The sequence below is a fragment of the Leiobunum rupestre genome, chromosome 7 (assembly GCF_980474605.1).
Source record: "Leiobunum rupestre chromosome 7, qqLeiRupe1.1.hap1, whole genome shotgun sequence".
NCBI lineage: Eukaryota > Metazoa > Arthropoda > Arachnida > Opiliones > Sclerosomatidae > Leiobunum > Leiobunum rupestre.
This window is the reverse complement of record NC_143390.1, coordinates 28,772,178-28,791,596: the sequence shown is the minus strand read 5'-3', so window position 1 is coordinate 28,791,596 and position 19,419 is coordinate 28,772,178. Positions and strand designations below refer to the sequence as shown.

Below are 19,419 nucleotides of genomic sequence, written 5' to 3'. Positions count from 1 at the left end.
TCAATAGCCATCCCACATCGCGATACCGCGGATTGAGCTACTAAAATACACCAATCGGCAGTTACGGCTCAACGATCATTCTGACAATAACTTACTTAGTCCCGCGGGGTCCGACGCACCGGTGGGCCCTCAAAACGATTAAAAAAAATTGGTACTCGTAATAAGAAGGGCCCGCGAAACTCGGGCCCTTGGAACCTTACTTACGCCACTGAAACGTATTAGTGTTTGAACAAGTAATATGAAATTAATACGGACAGGGTTCGTACAAAATTTCCGGAATTAATTTCTCCGACTTTTCCAGGTTTTCCCTTACCAATTTGCCAAGTTTTCTATGACCATTTTTGTAGAATAAATGAATGGCTTGAGGTCAAATTTTGCAATATATAATATATATATATATATATATATATATATACATATACATATACATATATATATATATATATATATATAGCTCCCCCCCCCCAAAGGTACGTCCCTGCATATATATATATACATTTATATATATGTGTATATGTCTATATATATTTTTTCCTTCACTTTGAAAACTTAATTTCACTGGTATAAATTGTTAATAAATGCATGACCGTAAAAAAGAAAAGCGATTTATCGCCACACAAAAAAATATTTGATATATTACAATTTCAAAAATTTATTTGCCGGATTGTTAGGGGTCATTTTGAAATTCCCTGACTTTAGGGAATCATTTGGAAATTCTCTGAATTTTCCAGGTCGTGTACGAACCCTGTACGGGTGTAACTTAATAGAATACCTCGTAGAATACACTGAACACTAATGTAAAGTAGGCCAAATATTACTAAATAAAAACTAACGCATTTCAAATGAGATAAAAAAAAACTTTTCAAAAGCTTTACCAAAAAAATTAAAATAGGCAAAAATAACGAAAAATCTGTTTTTTTAATATCTTTTTTTATTACTTAGTTATATCTTAATGTATTGGTTATTGGAACTTAATGCGGTATACATATAAAAATAAGTTATATAAAAATATATAAAAAGTGGGGATTCGGAAACCAGCCGACATCCAACAAAAAAATAATGAAGTTGCGCGCGTGAAAAAATTAAGGTAATAATATTACACAACACTCAACGAACCTGGGTTAAAAGATATGATAAAACATAAAATCAACGGAACAAAAAATACGTAGAAAAAAAGCCACATAAACTGAAGATGGGTAAACGAAAAACAAACATTATTCCATGTAAATTTATAACTCTGGGAAGTCCCGCTTCAAAAATTAGTCTTTGTTTATAATAAAAATGATAGATTGGGGGGGGGGGGGGAGGTTCCTTCAGGAGGAAGGGAATCCAAACGGAAGACACGGCCATTGTACACGTATAAAGGCGTTGACGAGGTCAAAGTTCATGCGTTAATCAAGGCGCATTTTCGCACATCCACGGAGGTAAAAAAAGACTTAGCACCCCTGGACTATATCATGTAGAAAGGGGGCAACTTCTGAATGCCATAGTCAGCGGTCAAAGAGGACAGGGATGGCTACAAATAGTGGTCAAATGTCAAACGCAATCTCATTAATGGGGAATGGTGTTAAGACTATAAACTGGTGTTGCAGAGTTAATGGTACACTGAATAGAGCGCTTTCGCTTGGCGTTTCAAGACGTCACCAATGTCATTTTGCAAGTAAGTCAAAAGCTACAACAGTGGCAATTTCAAAAACGTCTTAAAAGTAAAGCACTCTATATTGAAGCGTAAGTTGGATTACAAAGCGTATGGTAATGCAAAAGGATAAGCAAACGATGGTCGAAATTGAGACGTTAAATTTTTACATATAAATTTTTGTTATTTATGCAATTTTTGGCAAAGCTTTCAAAAGTGTTTAAGAATTTCATTATATGAACCATTTTCAAGGAAAAGCCGTAATTAGTTGAGAGCTTATTTGAAAATTATGCCCAACTACAACCTGTTAATTCTTAAAAATTAAAAGTATTTCTAGAAGTCCTAAGACTATTAAGGACTGAAGCGATTAATGTTTTTGTTTCGGTGCTATAATATAGCAGAGATCAGCTTACCTTGTTTTCGGTGTCTTCAGCGACTGTGTAGGTGAGATCAACTTCTTCGAATCCAGTGGCGCTCATCCTTTGGTCGGGTCCAGATCCACCAGGTCCAACTGGAGGATCCGGAGAGTTAAGGCAGGTTTGAATCAAGGCTTTTCCCGCCTCACTGGTTATCATGGGCTGCAACTTCCGAGTAGCGAAAGTGTACACGTGACCAGTTTCACTGGCCACCAGTAGCATCACTTGGGTACCGGTCAGCGTCGATAATTCGTATGCCTGGAAAACAAACCGGTGTAAATAAAAGACGATTGAAATAGACAGACATCGATGGCGATTACGTAAGCTACGCGTCTCTCCAAGGCTTACGCTCAACTCGGGATTAGTAAATCGTCGTTAATTTTAAATTATTTGGTCGTAAACGTAAATAAATATATTTTAAGAATATTTTTCAGCATTATAATGTTTTAGCATTAAATATTTTGCTTTCAAACCGCTCATTATAAAGATATTAAACTAGTACTAAGCAGACGTTATTTCTATGGAGCTGCCCTTTTAATTTTTCAGAGTTTATTAGAAACAAATAGAAAGTGGTAAATTTTTCTAATTATTAATATTGAATTTCAACTTACTTTTTTCATTATTCCAGTTTTTCTTTTTGAAAACGTAGTGTACCTAAATAATATAAAACACTTAAACACAAATCACCAGTAACTCGTTTCTCATCTACTGAATATTTTTTAAATTAATTAATGAAAAATATGTACCTCCTCAATTTATTATCAATGTACTCCATCTTAATCTTAACTCTGCCTTTTGTTTTCTTGCCGTTCAGAGGTAAGATTTTGCGGGGCTGGTCGATTTGGCTAGCATCGGCATCTTCCGAAGAACGATCTTCTTCCGGGCCTTGGTCATAATCTTCTTCTTCGGTAATCGTGGAAAACTTTCTTTTCTCTGCCGCCGTACCGTTTACGGGTTCCCCGTTGCTCGATATCATCGCTGCGCATGAAAACGTATTGCCGAGGCTTAATTCGTGTTTCACTTTCGGGTTGTCAAGCGAATGGAGGGTGTAATAGTCATCCATTGCGCGCGAGAGACCACTTTTGATAATAACGTTACGTCGCCATTTGGACTTCCGCGACGACTTGATAAATTGGTGGAAGCGAAGAAATCCCAGAGGGCTGGCTCAAACGAAACGTAATGAAGATAGACGACGAAAATAATTCCAAGAAAACTTCCAATTCTATTGTAGAAATAGTAGTTAAACTAGTATTTCTCTGAAATTCCTACTAACGAACTTTACTTCCTTCAAAATCGACTGCTACAATAACTCCTAGTAAACCATCGACTGTATTATACTTATAGAAAAATGGGAGGGGCAATGAGAGCGAGAGTTGGCGTTTCACAACCACCCAATGGTAGGAAATATAATAACCTTCAGAGTGAATTCTTTTATTTTCTTCTACTCACGGTAGATATAGTAGTTTTTTCGCTTCCCACTTGCGATCCCACACCCTGTGACATCATCGTAAGTAGGTGTAAAATAGTTCCACTTCGTAATTTAATTAGAGCAAAACCATCAAATAAATTAAATATATTACGCGAAGTCTTAAACAGAGTACGAGAGTAAAGTGAATATAACTCTCAATAATGAATGAAACGTGTAACTATAATTTAATGACATTTAAAACAAACTTGTACTTCAAAACTGCCCGGGGAAACTACTTCTGCCATTTATGGTCAAAACAATTGCCTAATAAGGCAGGATTTCGCGCGTAATAATAGAACGATCTTACAGATGTGTCTACCAACTGGAATATTTCGCTGGAAACACAAGGGATGTTTAACATAACGCGATTAATTACATTAACATAAGAGCCGCCGGTAAAACAGATATTCTAAACCAAGCAGAGCATTAGTAAAAATATATTTCTGGATTAACAATTTTTGGAATGGAATTTTTTTCCTTCACAATGGGTATTTGCGGAATTTTATAACTCCTTTATTGGGTTTTATTCCAAAGACGTTAATAATTAATACTTCTGGATCTTTCAAGTTCTAAGCCATCCAGGGCCGTAGCTAGAGAAAATGGCGGCAGGGGCGAGCTGCAATTTTGGCGCCCCCCAATATAATAATATGGACCAATTTTGGCGCCCCTATACCCTATCGCGCGCACGGCGCCCGGGACGGCCGCCCAGCCCTAGCTACGACCCTGAAGCCATCCAACCACACAGCCTATAGGCATATTCTCGAGGGGATCGGCAGCAAGGGACCGAAGCTATTATTGGATTATCTTTCGTACATTTCAAAGATAATCGCTGCCGAAATTCTCGGGTAACGAAAAGTATCGCTAGCTTTAAAAACTGAAATGCAAAGCATTATCACATTATTAGAACAGTTAAAGTTAATTGTAGCTCGCACTCCCAACAAAGTAAAGTTTTACTACGTTTTCGGCTTGTCAGGTAAGTAAGTCTACTATACCGGTACGCAATTATAAATTGCTCTCTCGCAAAAGCAATCGATACGCATCTGGGTACACTTTTATGTCAAACATACAGCGAAATAATAAATAAATCGAACACATGTTTCAACGAAATTTAGCTACCGGCACTCTTAGGGGAAAAACCAGTTTAGTAATTGTATATTTGCACGATATCTGATCTGATAAGTGACAGCCTCCCCTTTCTGAAACGAAAGATTAAAATAAAAATAATCGCGAGTAAGGCCATTTTTTATTCACAATAATTAAGCGTTTTGGTCACTCAATTGTGTAGTTGGTAGCAGAGAGGACGCGAATTGTTTGTACAGTTATAGAGACGTAAAATGAATTTGATCGACATCGTGCAGAACGACGTAATTCATCCTATGGTCCTGCTTCTTTCAGCCGGATTCGGTTTGGTCTGGTTTAGGAAATGGTTGGCTGGAGGGGTCTGCAATTCCGCGACACGGATCGACGGAAAAACGGTGGTCATCACCGGAGGAAACACCGGAATAGGACTCGAGACAGCCAAGGAATTAGCCAAAAGAGGTGGTACCGCGGACATCGACGATAAACAAAGCTGTAGTCCTTAAATGTCCTTACCTTCTCTTCGCGCAGGTGGAAAAATCATAATAGCGTGTCGCGATATGGTTAAGGGCGAAGAGGCGAGGAAGAAAGTAGTGGAAACAGCGGGAGTTTCCGACGGAAAAATTCGCCTGGTCCACTTAGATCTGGCATCGCTCGAATCTGTCCGAAAAGCGGCGGAAACTATATTGGAGAGTGAGGCATCCATACATTATCTGGTTAACAATGCCGGTACTTTGAGAATTTCGTCAGAAAACCAAGTTCAAGATATTTACTAATTGCGCTTTCTGTCTGACAGGAGTCGCGTGTACTCCCAACTCGAAGACGGTTGACGGATTCGAAATGCAAATGGGAGTCAACCATTTTGGGCATTTCTTACTGACTTATCTTTTAATAGACAGAATCAAAGAATCGAGCCCAGCCAGAATAATTAACGTCTCTTCAATGGCTCATAGACGTGCGCAAAAAAAAAAGATATTAGATTCGGTAATTGCCCATATATAATTTTTTTTTGTGATTGACAGCTGGAAAAATTGTTCTAGAAGACCTTAATTTTGAAAGACGAAAATACACTCCATTCGAAGCTTATTTCCAGAGCAAATTGGCCAACATATTATTCACTAAACAGTTAGCTAAGAAACTCAAAGGTATATTTCTTCTTCAAAATCTATTCTCTATTATGTTTTAAAGTTAATAGAGACAGGCATCATGATTCTAGTAGCATCGCCAAGGTTTCAAGTTTAGGGGCTCTTAAGCCATAAGACCTTTCACCAGTACATTTTGAAAATGGGCTGTGAATTTCACAATTATTACACCCCATACATCAATATTCATAAAACTAAACTAAATAATTTTAATTTCCACATGATTTTGGTTAAGAAAGCAGATGATTCAGAAATATTTTAGGTAGCTCAAGTGCCCTCTAAATCACCCTAGCCTGATTCCAAAGCTTTCCCCTTTCCTCCAGTAACAGGGCAAGACACTGTACAATAACAGTTTCTTTCTCCGTGTAGACCAAGATTATCTTCAAGGAATCACGAAAAACAATTGTTGTGGCTTCATATTCTGTTAACATTAACACATTGTTGCAATACTTCATACCTTTGGAAAATAATAATTAATAACCAATTTTGTTTAAGGAACGGGTGTAACGGTTTACAGCCTACACCCAGGAGCCGTGCAAACGGAATTAGGTCGAAACCTGTCATTTTTCCTTGGTTGGTCTTTCTACTTGTTTGGAATGTTATTTTTCAAAACAGCAAATCAGGGGGCACAAACTACACTGCATTGTCTTTTAGAACCAGGTTTGGCCAATGAATCTGGGCTGTACTACAGGTATCTTTGCAAAACTTTGCCATTTGCAAACCACACTTTATTATTTTCAATTTCAGAGATTGCAAGAAGGAAAAACCTGCACCTCAAGCTTTGGATGAAGATATGGCTGAAAAACTTTGGTTAACTTCAGAGAAACTTGTGAAAAAATAAATTACTGGCATAACCTTGTTTCTAGCATTAAAGTCCTTTGAAGCTTACTAACTGATTTGGCAATTCTAAAAGCTATGCAAAGAAATATATATCTCATTTTAACTTTAATAAAGAAAATTTTGAAATAACACAAAAGTTCCTTAACCTAACAGACATCCTATTTACATAATTTAATGATGATGGGCAGCTTCGGCTTCCGCTGAAAATCATGTGAATGAAATTATAATCCCTGTAGATGGATTGCAAAATAAACAATGTGATATTCAAAAATATCTTTACCTTCTTTTCGCATCTTCTCAGCATGAGCCGCTTTAGCAGCCGGCGAGTTAACTGAAGTCAAATAAATTTATGATTTATTCAGAACAGCATAAATATTTAATAGAGTGCTAGCAGTTGATGCGTTTTTAAAAGTTAATGACGTCACAGCCGAAGCTTCCGTAATGGTTGTCATGAAAACTCGCGTTTTTCTCAATAGACGTTTAACATTGGTGACGTCGTAGGGTTTCAAGATGCTGGCACTCTATTGAAATAGCAATTTAACTGACCCTTAGAGTCAATCCATATAATGGCTGGATAAGTAGCGATGACTCCATAGATAAAATATCGGTAGAACCAGTGCCCAAGAAAGTATCTTTTATATGGAAACTGGGCTATTTTTGCTGTATAGGTGTAAGGATATACCATTCTCCTGCTTCCCGGTGCTGCTGGAGCGGCGTCACTCATTTTGATAACCCTATTTTAGTTAAGACAAAATATCAGAGAAGCTATGAGTAAAACTGGAATAGAGGACCACCAGTGCCAACTTGGATTAATATTAGCTAGGCTAATACCCTAGGCACCACCTCAGGCCCAGGTCAGCTTGCGACTTTTAATGCCTTATTTACCGGTGGCCGGGTTACAATGATTCTTAATCAAAGGTGGCAATTAACCAGTATCCAGTTCCTAGTTCTAGCTAAGGCCTAAGAACAAATCGGCAGTTTCACGAGTACGAGGGAAATAAAAGAAACTTCAGTAGTTCTAATGATAAAATTTTAAAAAATAAAAAATATTTTCAAAATACCTTCTTCAAATTCCAGGAAAAAATTAAAGATAGAAAGGTAGCACAGATAAGGTCAAATAAGAGTTTCAGATTCACGCACTAGAATCCTTGCTAACACAGTGCCTGCTGTGACTGGAAAAATGTTGTGAAGGTTAATCGAATGATTCGAATCAGAGAAAATTATTTTTAGTGGAGCTATCGCCATCTATTTTATTAAAAAGAAAACAATCCTTTTTAATCTTACTTTTTTCCGTACAGCTACTGCCATCTATTTTCCTATATGAACACTTACGTCTGAACCCACAATGCATATAGCAGAAATTTATGTGATAAAATATGAATTTTAGAACTTTAAATAAAATAAGAAAATCCCTGAAACTATGCGCTTTAAAACAAAACCCCTTCTCGTCCAGGTATTTTAAATTTTTACTATTACCAGCGCTATGCACCCCACAAGAAAAAGAAAATGATACCAAATTAATGGCAAAATTAAACCATGAATTCCTTGTAAAACAATCCTCAGTGGTTCTTGTTAGTGCCGTGACCTCCCTTTTGGATAGCTTTACAAGTGAGATCCTAGATTGTTACGAAGAATACACTCGCTCTATAGAAGAAGTTTTGTACCTCCACGAAGAAAGGGAGATGGTTCTAAACTTGCGAAATACTTATTTGGAAGATCAAGTGTGGGATAAAATTATAGCTGAAAAATCAGCTTTGGACGAAGCTAGAAAAAAATCAAAGGTTAGAGAAGCTCTTTCCTATTATAAACCTGGTATGTTAATTGAAAAGATATTTCTTTCCACTATTAGAACTTGGAACTACAATTAACTTCTATAACAAATTTGACAAATTCTACGGCTGAAGTGTCATTTGGGGCTGGAGCAGATTATGCAGCAATTGCTATAAATGAGAGGCTAATTTCAGTATTGGCTGAAATTGAAAGAAGAAAGAAAAAACTGCACAACCTAGAACATGAGCTATTAGAAACGGAAGCCAAGATTGTCAAATCCACAGTTAAAACAAAACAAACTCAAAATGACTGAATACAAAATTAGTGAACTGCGGTAATAAAATATTTATTTTGCCATTAAATTTTTGAGTTTTGAACTCTAATCCCAGTTAATAAATATCCTCCGGCATTACTCATACTAATGAAAGGATGGGTTCTATTTGGTAATACCTGAAAAAAAAAAGGTGTAGCCAGAGCTCTAATTTTAATAATTAGTTTTTACGTACTTGATAATTTCTTAAAAAGTTTTCAGAAATGTTTAAGAAAATAGCTGATTCGGATTCTTTCAATTTTTTGTAACAGTCAACGAGGGGGGGTAGGCATGATGAATGAATCGCAAATGGACGAGAATAAGACAAAAATTGAAGTAATGGCAAAACAACTGATGATGGATGATGACGACAACATACCAACAAACTGAAAAATAGTTAAATTTATCAGGATTATTTCCTGATAACCACAAAAACCGGAAATCCAATTACCCATCTAAACTGTTAGCTTTTAAAACCTTGGTGGCAGCTTCTAATTCCAACTGCCTTTCTTCTTTGCGTCTCAATTTGGCATCCTATAAAATTGGAATATTCTATATCATACAAAGACTAATTTCATAATTTTCTATTAAAAAATACATTACATTTTTTGGGTCCACTATTTTCTCTGACAACTCTTGAATTAAGGGGCTGTCATTTTCATTCAGTGGCTGGTAATTTTCAGAAACAGATTTTACAGAAGATTCATCCATTTTTAAAGAACTGTAGGTAACATCTGGCTCTTTATAATGGACATAATTAACAGAAACTGATTTCTCAACATCTTTTTCCGAAGACTGATCCATTCTTTCAAGGAATTCCGTTTTTTCTTTTTTCTCGGTTACCTCAGACTGATTTTTGACAGTTAAACAGTTAACAGCTTTGCTAAATGGTATTCCATGCAAAATTTTTAGCAAATGATCCTCTTGTTTATTTAATGCTTTAACAGCTTGACGAAAAGAACTGAAAGAGAAATATATTTTAGAACATTTAGGCGGAGAATTGAACTTTATTCAACTCTTTACCTAACTGGTCCCTCTCCAGGATAAACTTGAATAACGTGTCCCTTTTCTCCAATTCGATCTATTACAGCTGCTACTAAGAGGCCTAAACAATCATCAACCACTATATATGAACCATCAGGCAAAATATTTGCGTAACTGAGCATCTGAGATAAGGAATCTATCCTCATATTGCTATAATAAAGCAGGCATAATTTAAACAAATAAATTTCAATTAAAATTTCATTTAGTAACCATAATTTAAGAGGACCCTGAGCAAAGTACATCTCTGTCAATAGTCTTATTGTGGGATGTAAAATAATCACTACATTGCTGTATTTAGAGTGTTTCTTCTTTATGTATTTTTCTTGGGAAAACTGTGTTTTTTCCTTAAATGAGGAACTATTTTCCACAATGGTTTTTACAATTTCCTGGTTAAAAACAGAATATCTATCATGATATATTCAGCATTCGAATATGAAATCTAACCGCGCTATGACATCCTTTTGACTTCAGCTCCTCAATTTCTTCTTTTGTAAGCTTCTGAGATTTTCCATCATCAATTAAAGAACGATTGTCCAAAACATTTGATAACTCAACTTCTGCAATAAATATAGTCACTGGTTTAACAGGAATATTTCGGCAGAGTTGAAATAACTACTACCAATAGAGTTAACTTTGTTAACGTCTTCTGGCTCTACGAGATGAAGCCTCTGATGTTTTAATTCAAAAGTTGATCCAAATGGTTTGCCTATAGCGTTAGCCATAAAAACCTTCTCTTTACAGATAAATACTGGCCTACCGAGAGAAGACAATGAAATTTTTTTTAATAACTCTAAGCCTTGGAGCTGGAAATCTTATGATTATTACGTACTTCTTAGCTGAAACTTGGAATAATCTACTGTTCTCACCATATTTATATATTACAAAATCACTTTCGTTTATAGTTGTTATAAATAATTCTTCATTATCCATGTTTTATCATTAAATCTTTGGACCCGACCTAGACCTGCCAACTGCCAAAAATAACCTTGCCCGCGACAACACGTGGCTGCTGGTGTTTGGACCAGCGCGACATAGGGGGCTTTACGCCCCTACTCCATGTGTTCCTGAAAATGACAGCCAAAGGCTTCAGAAATTAGCCAGTCCTATATTAAAGGTAAAAGCTTATTTATTTATTTAGAAAGGAACTTTGCCAACCAAGCCGAATCCGGCTTATGCGCAGGCATTGACAGAAAGAAACAGTATAGTAAATTACTAATAAAGTAACAAAATAAAAAATAAAATACATACAATTATATAAAAAATGAAATAATTAAAAAAAAACAAATTACAGGTACTTTAGACATACAGACTAGGGATGGGATGCGAGGTGGTCTGTTACAGCATTTATGATAGTCGTTTATTGAAACAATATCCTGTGGGAGCTTATTCCAATCGTTAATTACTGAGTGGGCAAAACAATTAAGGCGTAAAGCCGTGTTGGCACGAGGTTTCTTAAGTTTAAGGGAATGACCTCTAGTGCGGTTATCTGTGTCTAGCGAAAAATAATCAGAGAAACCTAGATCTAATTTGTTGTTAAAAAATTTATGGAGCAGACACAGATTATTAAGTTTGTGACGCGCTGAAACAGGTTGTAATTTAAGGGCATTTAATCAAATAAAAACAATTATACAAATAATTAATAATTATTTAATATCTGATTGAATATTTTATAAATGAACTCAATGTTCCAAATACATAGTAGTTAAAACATAAATGTCCATTGTATTAAATTACATAATTGCAATACTATAAATTGAATGAACAAGCCAAAATCAGTAAAATATGCTGTAATTTACATTTTGTATATAAACAAGTATCCCTAAAAAAATATACCTTGACTGGCAGTTAACTGCCAAGTGTTTGATGATATTAAACCAGGCTTATTATTTTATTTCTTCTCCCAAATTAGAAAGGTGCTTCAAAAACTGATAAGAATTCATCAATTCTGTACATCCATAAATTATCTTTTTAGTTCCTTCTTTCTGTTTCGAATACTCCACCAAATTTTGGTACTCTATGTAATTTCCACCTCCAACTACAAAGACAATAGCTTCGTGAAACTGTGTGCTATTTCTCGCTGCAATATTATCATTTACTCTTATCATTTTGGGATCAAAATATCTAAAATTGTCAGTTTCTTGGGTTGACTTTAAATCCATTAAAGCATCTGTTATTTTTGTAAATGGCAAATTATGTTTCTTAACACTCAAATTCTTCACTCCCTCCATAAACAGCTGTGAACTGGTTGACATAAGTTTAGTAAACATTCCAATTGTCTTAGTTCCACCACCAGCGTATTGATTGGAAGCTGAAGTGGATAATTTACAATAGGCCTTCCACCTCTTAATGTACTGAACAGGATTTAGGTCACATCCTGCATCTGCCAAAGCTGTAGAATATTGATCAAATTCCGCATCAGTCATGTTCTGCCCACAAATGAAATGAATTAAAAAGAGCCTGATTTTATCCTCTGGTGTTCCAGCTTCAGGATCAGTGATCATATCCATTAAAGATTTATCAACAGCAGCTTTGTTGAAAACTTTCTCTTCAATTTCAAAATATCGATCCAGTTTTCTGGTTTTAATATGTTCTAATATAGACGTTGCAATGGTCATGTGCATGTCAATAAGCCTCTTTGTCTCCAACAGTTCTGGTAAAGAGCTTATGGCTGAGGTTAATTTTGCAGTGTTATCAGAAACAAAACCTAAAGCTTCATCAGAAGCTTCTCCCTCAATTCCCATGGCTGCTTTCAGTCGTTTTACTTCACTTTCCTTTGCCCTGTACGATTCTAGTTTTTCTTGAACGGCTGTAGCTACTATAGGAAATGGGTTTCCTTTTTGCTCTTGCCAAAAACTATCTGTATTATTCACATCATACGTTTTTACTTTTCTGCGACTCTTAGCACCGGCATGACTGCTTTTTTCTGTTTCATCAATATTGATTCGATTTAGTTGAAGGTCCAAAACATCATGCGCTAGAGCTTGGTAAGTCCATGTGTGATGAAGAGGCGTAGCTATATCCATATTTCTGTCTAGGATGACAAGCAAAGGCCGCAGCATTCCAAAGTTGCTTCCTACTGATGGGTCAGAAACAAAGAAGTTGTTTCTTGAATCTCTCAAATTCTCCTTAATTTTCTTGTCAAGTTTCTCAGCCACCATTTCAGCTGCATTTCCCCTGGGACATCTTATTATCGGGACAGTACCTAATGTGACAAAAACTGAGAATAAACTATCAACAATGCTGTCCATTATAGCTTCCATTTCCGTATCTTTAACATCCCCTCGATTTATGGCGTAATATGATATGGAATCTCGATCTTGATGTTTCAAAACAAATAGGTCATCTTCCAATGAAATGAAATTGAGGTACTGGTCAAAGACCTTTCCAATATTTCCTACACACTGCGCTTGCAAAGCAGCACTCGCTAAATCCTCTAATTTTTGTCTAGATATTGGTGAAATAAAGTTTAAATAATAACTGTCATATAAATGTGTACGAAAATCTTGAGTTATTCTTGTAATATTCTCAAGCGTGGGAGAAACAAAAAATATGACTGGAACATCGGGAATAGGTTCTCTGTCTGAATGAAGTAACAGATGTAATGTAACACCCATTTCACGAAGTTCTTTTACAGATAGCAAAGGAGAAATTATATCCTGTCCATTTCGATCGTATATAAGAATTTTCCATAATGGTTCCAAATTGCTTGCTTTCGATGGTATAGAATTGAAGTTCAACATGCGTTTTAGAGCAAAGATTTGCTTCTCCCTTACAGATGTTGCCATTTTCTGATGCAAGAGAAAAAAGAATAAGCCTTTGCCTAATAGGATCAGATACGTTCAGATAAAAGTTTTTTTGTTAAATTTTAATGTGTTAAATTACGGTTATATTAAATAAAAAAAAGTTTTTACTCAAATTAGTGAAACGTTCCGTATACAAATACTGTACGGATTCTAAAGAATATGTAGTAAACTCATAAATTCCACGTATCCCTAGCCAATGAAGGGTGACGATTGTGACCCTTAAAATTTCTACCCAATGAAAATAGCGGAACTTTGACCTTATGCGGATTCAAGTCAAGTCGCTTTCTTCATTAATTAGTGAAACCATGAAAGATGCCTGTAGTTCAGCTGTCGGTTAAAGGCCTTACAACCGTGATAGTTCTTTCTGTCTCTGCAGGTGTAATATTAGGGTATAAAATAAAGGAGTGGAGAATCGAATATTTGAAGCAAAAGAAAAATTGGTTTGAACGAAAACTTGATGCTGTTCAAAAAGAACTAGACACAGTCCTCAAATCATAAGGTATTCCCAAGTCTTATACTGTCGTTGGCCTTGTCAAAGATCACATAAACATAAAATTAATATATCGGTGTTAATTACGTACATGCTTTGGTTACTGAAATTATCTATTAGGATAACTCTATAACTGTTATATAATAAAATAAATTGAAGTGCATGAGATTTGTACAACAGTTGCTTAGCAAAAAATATCTAATCTTTATGGGTTAGTTTGTGATTGTGTAGATAATGTTATCTGTATAATTATACCTGAGTATAGATTGTTTTTACTAACATTTTAAAATTATTGTAGGTTTTACCACTAACACTTAACTAGAAAAGGAAAAATATTTTGCAACTAATGAAGTTAAAGTTTTAAAGCCATCTATCTAAACGGTGACGTTCGAAAGTAGTGGGTTTCCTAAATTTTATATCTCCAGCGTAAAACAAACTGATTCAAGCTGTCTCGTCAAAATCAAAAAGTGCCACAACCTCTTAAAATGTCTTCTTCCGTAAGACCTCGCCCATCCCCTGGAAACTCCCCACGAACTTCTCCTTGTTCCTCACCCCGCTTTTCGAGAAGAAGTAATTTGGCACCTAGATCCCCATCAGTTAAACGGTGTATAATGCCAGTTCTAGTTGTCCATGGAGGTGCAGCAAGAGTTCCAAATAATAAAATTACATTCAAAATGAATGGAGTGAAAAGAGCAGTTTTTAAGGGTAGGCTGTAAATCATAAAATAAAAGTAGTGATATTAAATTAAAAAACAATTTTTGGTTTAGTTTTCAATATCTATAATTTTTTTTATTAATAACAAGTTTTGATTAGACCGAAAGTTTAGAATAATAAACCACTAAAACTTCTTTAAGGTTATGAAGTTTTAATGTCTCCAAGGGGAACTGCATTAGATGCAGTTGAAATGGCCGTTCGTACTATGGAAGATGATCCAATTTTTAATGCAGGTATCCCCCATTTTTCTACTCCCCTAGATTTCCTTTCTCATGTATTTCAATCGTGTTATTACTTTGTTGCTTTTGTTTGCTCATGGTTGGTTTTAATAATCCCAATAGAATGCCTCTAGACCTTAATTCTAATAGCTTTACCAAATAATAAAAACTAACAAGGAATGTTTTTAGGGTATGGCGCATCTCTTAATATAAATGGCCAGGTTGAGCTTGATGCAATGATTATGGAAGGAACAAAAATGCGCGCAGGAGCTGTGGCGGGTATACATTGTGTGGCCAACCCAGTCACATTAGCAAAACGCGTTATGGAACAAGTTACGATGATAATTATGAAATTACGCTGTAGGATCGTAATGAAATATCATACATTAACATTTAGAGTGATCACGTGCTGATGATTGGTGAAGGAGCTGAAAATTTTGCAAGAAATTTAGGATTCCCTCTGGTACCACGGGAGCAGTTGATTACAACATGGGCTAAAGAGAGATTGGAAGAGTATCAAAGTTTTGTTAATGCTGTTAACTCTAGTATGACTATGTATGTAACAAATTATTGCAGAAATATTACGTAAAGAACTAACTTGGAATAATGTTTCTTAGCCATGATCACGATACTGTTGGTGCTGTTGCAGTTGATTCGATGGGTCATGTGGCATGTGCAACATCCACTGGTAAATATTTTTGGGGGGTATATGAAAACGAGGGGTTAGACATTCCTACAAATACGCTCACCGAAATTCCAAAATTACAAATCTTATGAAAATTTTTATTTGGAAACCACAATTTATACCTTGTAACTTTAGACTTTTAATACAGCAGTAACAAGAAATTTGGATGTAACAAAAAATATTAAAAGCCTCACCCCTCAGAAGATTGCCCAATTGTCATTTTCAAAAATTGTCACTATTTTGAGTACATTTTGAAATTGTCAATTGATGATGATAGAAATTTATTTTCAACAGTAATATGCTTGAATGAGTATACCTAGCTGATGCCACTTTGAAATAGTCATCTATCAGTGGGGTGCGGAGTGGTTAGCACTTTAGCCTCGCAGCAAGAGGAGCCGGGTTCGATCCCAGCTTGTGGCACTGGGTGAAAACTCTGAACTACTCCTTCTGCGTTGAGTTTGCAAGTACTCTCCGCACTGGTTAAAGGGGTTTCCCCCGAGCTCTTCAGTTTCCCCTTTCCATAAAAACTTAATTGTAGGGTGCTGTTGGCTTGCGTGACCAGTATGGCTGGCCACCACCCTCCTAGGCATTGTAACCTGGCCACCGGAATTAATGGCTTTAAAAATTGCTCTATGACTTAGGCCTAAGGTGGTACCTTGGTTATTAGAATAGCTGAATATTTTTATTATCTTTTTAATATTCGTAAAATTTTATTCAAAGCTAGTTAACTCCTTTTTTAACTGTTAAATGCGCCCTTAGAATATGCAAAAAAAAAATGGTCTGCTAGCGTCGTGTTCCATCTTAGAAACTGGGTGGTGAAATCCAAAACTAGCTAAGGAAATTTTACAAATGTATGAACCAATTGTCTTATACATGTCATAACTCCAGAACCACGTTGATATTCCAAAAAAGGGCAAAATCATTGATAAACTATCGGAATGCTACATAAAATGGCAAAAAAAGCTTGTTTGTTGCCATATAAATAAAAATACTAAATTATCTTACATGACACGCAATACCCTGTAACTAAAATGAAATTTCCGGCTACTTATTGATTGGATGTTTGGGCCATTACCAATAGAACTCATTTTATCAGTTTGAATGTGGGGAAAGACCTATTTATTGACCATTAAGCTTGTTAAACATGGTAATAGTTTCCTTAAAGTTGGATGTAAAGTTTCGCGAAAGTAATTTTAAATATCACGAAAAGTGGCTCTAAACACTGCGGAAGTTACTATAAACTAAGTTTGCTAAATTTATTAAAAAGCCTCTGGAAATAATCTTAAATACAAAACCATTTTTCAATCAATGTAACCTACTAGTTTACATACATCTTAAGTAGTTTTATTAGATTCTCCATATTGAATTCAGAGTCCTCTAGCAGCATTACCAAACTTATTAGATTTTTCGGTATTCATTTTGATGTCTAGAATGTATTACTACCAAAATACATCCATTTAAACTATTTTTAATTCCAAGAACCTTATTTAATGTGTGGGTATTACGGTCACTAGTTTTCTGGTATTTTGCCAATGTCCTTTAGCCATTTTACAAAATCTATGATTAGACACATAAAAGAAGATTGTCTTCTTATTTGTAAAATTCGTTTTGGTAATTTCAAAATAGATGTGTTAACATGATGGTCGATAATCCAACCTGATAGAGATTATGTGACAAAATATTTTTTACACCCCAAGGTTGTTCTAATGACAGTGTAAAAATTATATAACTCGGCTGACTCGTTTTTTGAATGTCTGACCTCTTGGGCGCAAATTGGACTTCAGTCTCAAATACATAGAATTACAGGTGGAATAACTGCTAAACAGATTGGGCGTGTTGGTGACAGTCCTATTATTGGCTCAGGGGGTTATGCAGATGACTTCAGTGGAGCTGTGTCCACAACTGGTCACGGGGAAGCCATAATGAGGACATGCCTGTCAAGAAATATCGCAGGTTGGTAAAATGTCTACATTGAAAGATGTCCACAAAAAATTTCAAGTGGTTTTTGTAAAATCTCACTAATTTTTATGCGCTAATTGATGGTAAACATGTGGCTGTCGTAGGTTCCCATAGACATGGCAAAAACTTTGTCAAAATATATCAAATTTTAAATGAAACCTAGTACCATGCTACTTGTGTCCAAAATTTTTGCTATGCCTACAGTGATGAAACATGTAGCTATAGCTGCCAGACTCTTTACAGTAGCTATAAAGGCTTTTGAGTTGTGTTATTGTACTAAATTATATTATGATACTTATGGTTATACATGGTGTCTCCAAAAAAAAACGATACAGAGCTACTGTTTCGAAATTTCTTTTTGGTTGCAATTTCAGATTGGTTATGCAGAAAGTTTTTGGATAACTCAATCTGGAGAACCATGACGTATAACAATTGTTATTGGGAATACTGAAGTTTATTCCAATTTGAAAAGTGTTCCCCTTTTGAGGGCTTTTATCCAATCTAAGTTTACTATTATGAAACCACAAAATATAAGATTTAAAAGGAGGTTATCTGATTAGAAAAAAATACTTGAGCGTTTCCGGATGGAAATTATATTAAGATCTAATTTTGGATGACCTTCAATTAAGGTCATTGAGAAATATCATTTTCAATTTTAAAGTTTTTGCCATCACATTTAAGCGTTATTTACATTTGAGTACAAACCATTTGAACCTAAAATAGGACGGGGAATACTTTTTCTAATTGTAACAGAGTCTTTGAACTTCAAGTGATTTAGCTCCAGTTTCTTGACAAGTTAAGGCATAAAGCCACTCAGCTATGTACGTAATTGGGGGAAAACAGACAATACATCCCAATGGGACTGGAATCAACTAATGACTATTGCAGATTTAAAAAAATTTCTTGATAGATTTGAATGACTTTTAAAATACTTTCAAGGCAGTCTGAACTCTCTTGATCAGTTATGGCCATACGCAAAAGCTATTCAAATTCCAAAAAAAAACCCCAAAATATTGCAAAATTAGCCCTGGATAGTTTTTAAGGTAAAATATTTTTTTTACAGGGCTTATCCAACAAGGAATGTCAGCTCAAGATTCAGCAGTGGCTGGTTTAGAATATATGAGAAACCGCGTTTCTGGTCACGGAGGTGCCATAGTAGTCACTTCTGCCCACGGAGGTGCGATAGCTTCCGCCCCAGAGATTGGGATACACTTTACAACTGAACATATGCCATGGTGTTATCGGAGAGGAAATATGATTCACTATGGAATGAGGCCAAATGAAGATTACACGGAAGAAGCTAATACAGTAGAAATGTCTCCTTAAACTTTTGTTTTTTAATAGATATGGAAAGTTGCAGCCACTTTGAGTTTTTGTTGAACAATGAAACTTCATTCCCAATTTTACCAAACAAAAACTAGTCATTGTTAAAATTATTTTAGTACTTATGCTACTTTAATTAAAGTACTTAAAATAAAGGCATCCTATTAGTTATGCCTTATTTAAACTTCATTATAAACTTAAAGCAGATAATGAAATTTTACAGTAATATCTTTACTCCAAAAAGCACAATAATGATAAATATACCAACGCTGTTTCTGGTTTAATAAAGTGATTTATACAATTAACTTAGAGAAGTTTTAATAGAAAATTAATTTATATACCTAATCTCTAGCATAATTCTTTAAGAAAATGTTGTAATTTTACCCTAATGTAGATTTTTCTACTAAATTTGCAGCAAAGGGTTTAAAATTAAGTGTTTGTTGGGTAATAGAAATGAGATAAAAAAGCTAATATAGAAAGAATATTTAAAGAGAAAGAATCAGACTGATCAAATATGGTAATTG

General features: G+C 35.3%; 7 protein-coding genes across 10 annotated transcripts in view; 3 read left to right on the top strand and 4 right to left on the bottom strand.

The window, feature by feature from the left end:
* bs (serum response factor blistered) overlaps positions 1 to 3,235 on the bottom strand; it is a 29,176-nt gene extending 25,941 nt beyond the window's left edge. Inside the window, exons 1-3 of the mRNA XM_090180860.1 lie at positions 2,799 to 3,235; positions 2,664 to 2,706; positions 2,050 to 2,310 (exon numbers count right to left, since the gene is read on the bottom strand). Of these exons, the coding sequence (XP_090036986.1) occupies positions 2,050 to 2,310; positions 2,664 to 2,706; positions 2,799 to 3,115 (621 nt within the window). The 5' untranslated portion in view covers positions 3,116 to 3,235. The remainder of the gene's footprint in view (positions 1 to 2,049; positions 2,311 to 2,663; positions 2,707 to 2,798) is intronic.
* Positions 1,471 to 6,728, top strand: LOC149935876 (retinol dehydrogenase 12-like). 2 transcript variants are annotated; one of them, XM_090180862.1, is made up of 7 exons: positions 1,471 to 1,660; positions 4,916 to 5,059; positions 5,129 to 5,326; positions 5,394 to 5,552; positions 5,620 to 5,742; positions 6,235 to 6,430; positions 6,487 to 6,728. In XM_090180862.1, exons 1-7 carry the CDS (start codon positions 1,513 to 1,515, stop codon positions 6,578 to 6,580), a joined length of 1,062 nt encoding a protein of 353 aa, XP_090036988.1. In that variant the 5' UTR covers positions 1,471 to 1,512; the 3' UTR covers positions 6,581 to 6,728. The 2 variants fall into 2 exon arrangements, with proteins under 2 accessions (XP_090036988.1, XP_090036989.1); XM_090180863.1 differs by lacking the exon at positions 1,471 to 1,660 and adding an exon at positions 4,204 to 4,493.
* On the bottom strand, positions 6,668 to 7,760 carry roh (reduction of Rh1). 2 transcript variants are annotated; one of them, XM_090180873.1, is made up of 4 exons: positions 7,641 to 7,760; positions 7,126 to 7,313; positions 6,860 to 6,910; positions 6,668 to 6,779 (listed from the first exon to the last, which is right to left on the bottom strand). In XM_090180873.1, the coding sequence occupies exons 2-4, from the start codon at positions 7,301 to 7,303 to the stop codon at positions 6,751 to 6,753; spliced, it is 258 nt and encodes an 85-aa protein (XP_090036999.1). In that variant the 5' UTR covers positions 7,304 to 7,313; positions 7,641 to 7,760; the 3' UTR covers positions 6,668 to 6,750. The 2 variants fall into 2 exon arrangements, with proteins under 2 accessions (XP_090036999.1, XP_090037000.1); XM_090180874.1 differs by lacking the exon at positions 7,641 to 7,760 and adding an exon at positions 7,465 to 7,554.
* A 171-nt stretch (positions 7,761 to 7,931) lies between these two features.
* Positions 7,932 to 9,020, top strand: LOC149935874 (diablo homolog, mitochondrial-like). The gene is made up of 3 exons (XM_090180865.1): positions 7,932 to 8,360; positions 8,429 to 8,683; positions 8,932 to 9,020. The coding sequence occupies exons 1-2, from the start codon at positions 7,956 to 7,958 to the stop codon at positions 8,660 to 8,662; spliced, it is 639 nt and encodes a 212-aa protein (XP_090036991.1). The 5' UTR covers positions 7,932 to 7,955; the 3' UTR covers positions 8,663 to 8,683; positions 8,932 to 9,020.
* Positions 8,684 to 10,818, bottom strand: Trmt6 (tRNA methyltransferase 6 non-catalytic subunit). The gene is made up of 9 exons (XM_090180861.1): positions 10,533 to 10,818; positions 10,323 to 10,456; positions 10,148 to 10,260; positions 9,914 to 10,089; positions 9,683 to 9,853; positions 9,263 to 9,620; positions 9,111 to 9,193; positions 8,856 to 9,045; positions 8,684 to 8,799 (listed from the first exon to the last, which is right to left on the bottom strand). Exons 1-9 carry the CDS (start codon positions 10,631 to 10,633, stop codon positions 8,707 to 8,709), a joined length of 1,419 nt encoding a protein of 472 aa, XP_090036987.1. The 5' UTR covers positions 10,634 to 10,818; the 3' UTR covers positions 8,684 to 8,706.
* Positions 10,819 to 11,347: 529 nt separating this feature from the next.
* On the bottom strand, positions 11,348 to 13,870 carry Slh (sec1 family domain containing Slh). Its single transcript, XM_090153222.1, has 2 exons — positions 13,615 to 13,870; positions 11,348 to 13,491 (listed from the first exon to the last, which is right to left on the bottom strand). Exon 2 carries the CDS (start codon positions 13,486 to 13,488, stop codon positions 11,587 to 11,589), a length of 1,902 nt encoding a protein of 633 aa, XP_090009348.1. The 5' UTR covers positions 13,489 to 13,491; positions 13,615 to 13,870; the 3' UTR covers positions 11,348 to 11,586.
* On the top strand, positions 13,864 to 19,265 carry LOC149935871 (isoaspartyl peptidase/L-asparaginase). Of its 2 annotated transcripts, none has more exons than XM_090153224.1 (7): positions 13,864 to 14,005; positions 14,851 to 14,943; positions 15,118 to 15,260; positions 15,326 to 15,483; positions 15,546 to 15,616; positions 17,420 to 17,566; positions 18,636 to 19,265. In XM_090153224.1, the coding sequence occupies exons 2-7, from the start codon at positions 14,865 to 14,867 to the stop codon at positions 18,896 to 18,898; spliced, it is 861 nt and encodes a 286-aa protein (XP_090009350.1). In that variant the 5' UTR covers positions 13,864 to 14,005; positions 14,851 to 14,864; the 3' UTR covers positions 18,899 to 19,265. The 2 variants fall into 2 exon arrangements, with proteins under 2 accessions (XP_090009350.1, XP_090009349.1); XM_090153223.1 differs by lacking the exon at positions 13,864 to 14,005 and adding an exon at positions 14,367 to 14,701.
* The last annotated feature ends 154 nt before the right edge of the window (positions 19,266 to 19,419 follow it).

Coding starts and splice junctions, on each gene's coding strand:
- LOC149935876 (XM_090180862.1), top strand. CDS start 1,513: ATGGCTACAAATAGTGGTCAAATGTCAAACGCAATCTCATTAATGGGG. Junction 1,661..4,915: donor TCACCAATGTCATTTTGCAA/GTAAGTCAAAAG, acceptor TGCTTCTTTCAG/CCGGATTCGGTTTGGTCTGG. Junction 5,060..5,128: donor CAAGGAATTAGCCAAAAGAG/GTGGTACCGCGG, acceptor CTCTTCGCGCAG/GTGGAAAAATCATAATAGCG.
- roh (XM_090180873.1), bottom strand. CDS start 7,303: ATGAGTGACGCCGCTCCAGCAGCACCGGGAAGCAGGAGAATGGTATAT. Junction 6,911..7,125: donor TATATGGATTGACTCTAAGG/GTCAGTTAAATT, acceptor ATTTGACTTCAG/TTAACTCGCCGGCTGCTAAA. Junction 6,780..6,859: donor TGAGAAGATGCGAAAAGAAG/GTAAAGATATTT, acceptor CATGATTTTCAG/CGGAAGCCGAAGCTGCCCAT.
- LOC149935871 (XM_090153223.1), top strand. CDS start 14,482: ATGTCTTCTTCCGTAAGACCTCGCCCATCCCCTGGAAACTCCCCACGA. Junction 15,617..17,419: donor GGCATGTGCAACATCCACTG/GTAAATATTTTT, acceptor ATAGAATTACAG/GTGGAATAACTGCTAAACAG. Junction 17,567..18,635: donor CCTGTCAAGAAATATCGCAG/GTTGGTAAAATG, acceptor TTTTTTTTACAG/GGCTTATCCAACAAGGAATG.
- LOC149935874 (XM_090180865.1), top strand. CDS start 7,956: ATGAATTTTAGAACTTTAAATAAAATAAGAAAATCCCTGAAACTATGC. Junction 8,361..8,428: donor AAGCTAGAAAAAAATCAAAG/GTTAGAGAAGCT, acceptor TTCCACTATTAG/AACTTGGAACTACAATTAAC.
- Slh (XM_090153222.1), bottom strand. CDS start 13,488: ATGGCAACATCTGTAAGGGAGAAGCAAATCTTTGCTCTAAAACGCATG.
- Trmt6 (XM_090180861.1), bottom strand. CDS start 10,633: ATGGATAATGAAGAATTATTTATAACAACTATAAACGAAAGTGATTTT. Junction 9,046..9,110: donor AAAGCTAACAGTTTAGATGG/GTAATTGGATTT, acceptor ACTATTTTTCAG/TTTGTTGGTATGTTGTCGTC. Junction 8,800..8,855: donor ACTTTTTAAGAAATTATCAA/GTACGTAAAAAC, acceptor TTTTTTTTTCAG/GTATTACCAAATAGAACCCA.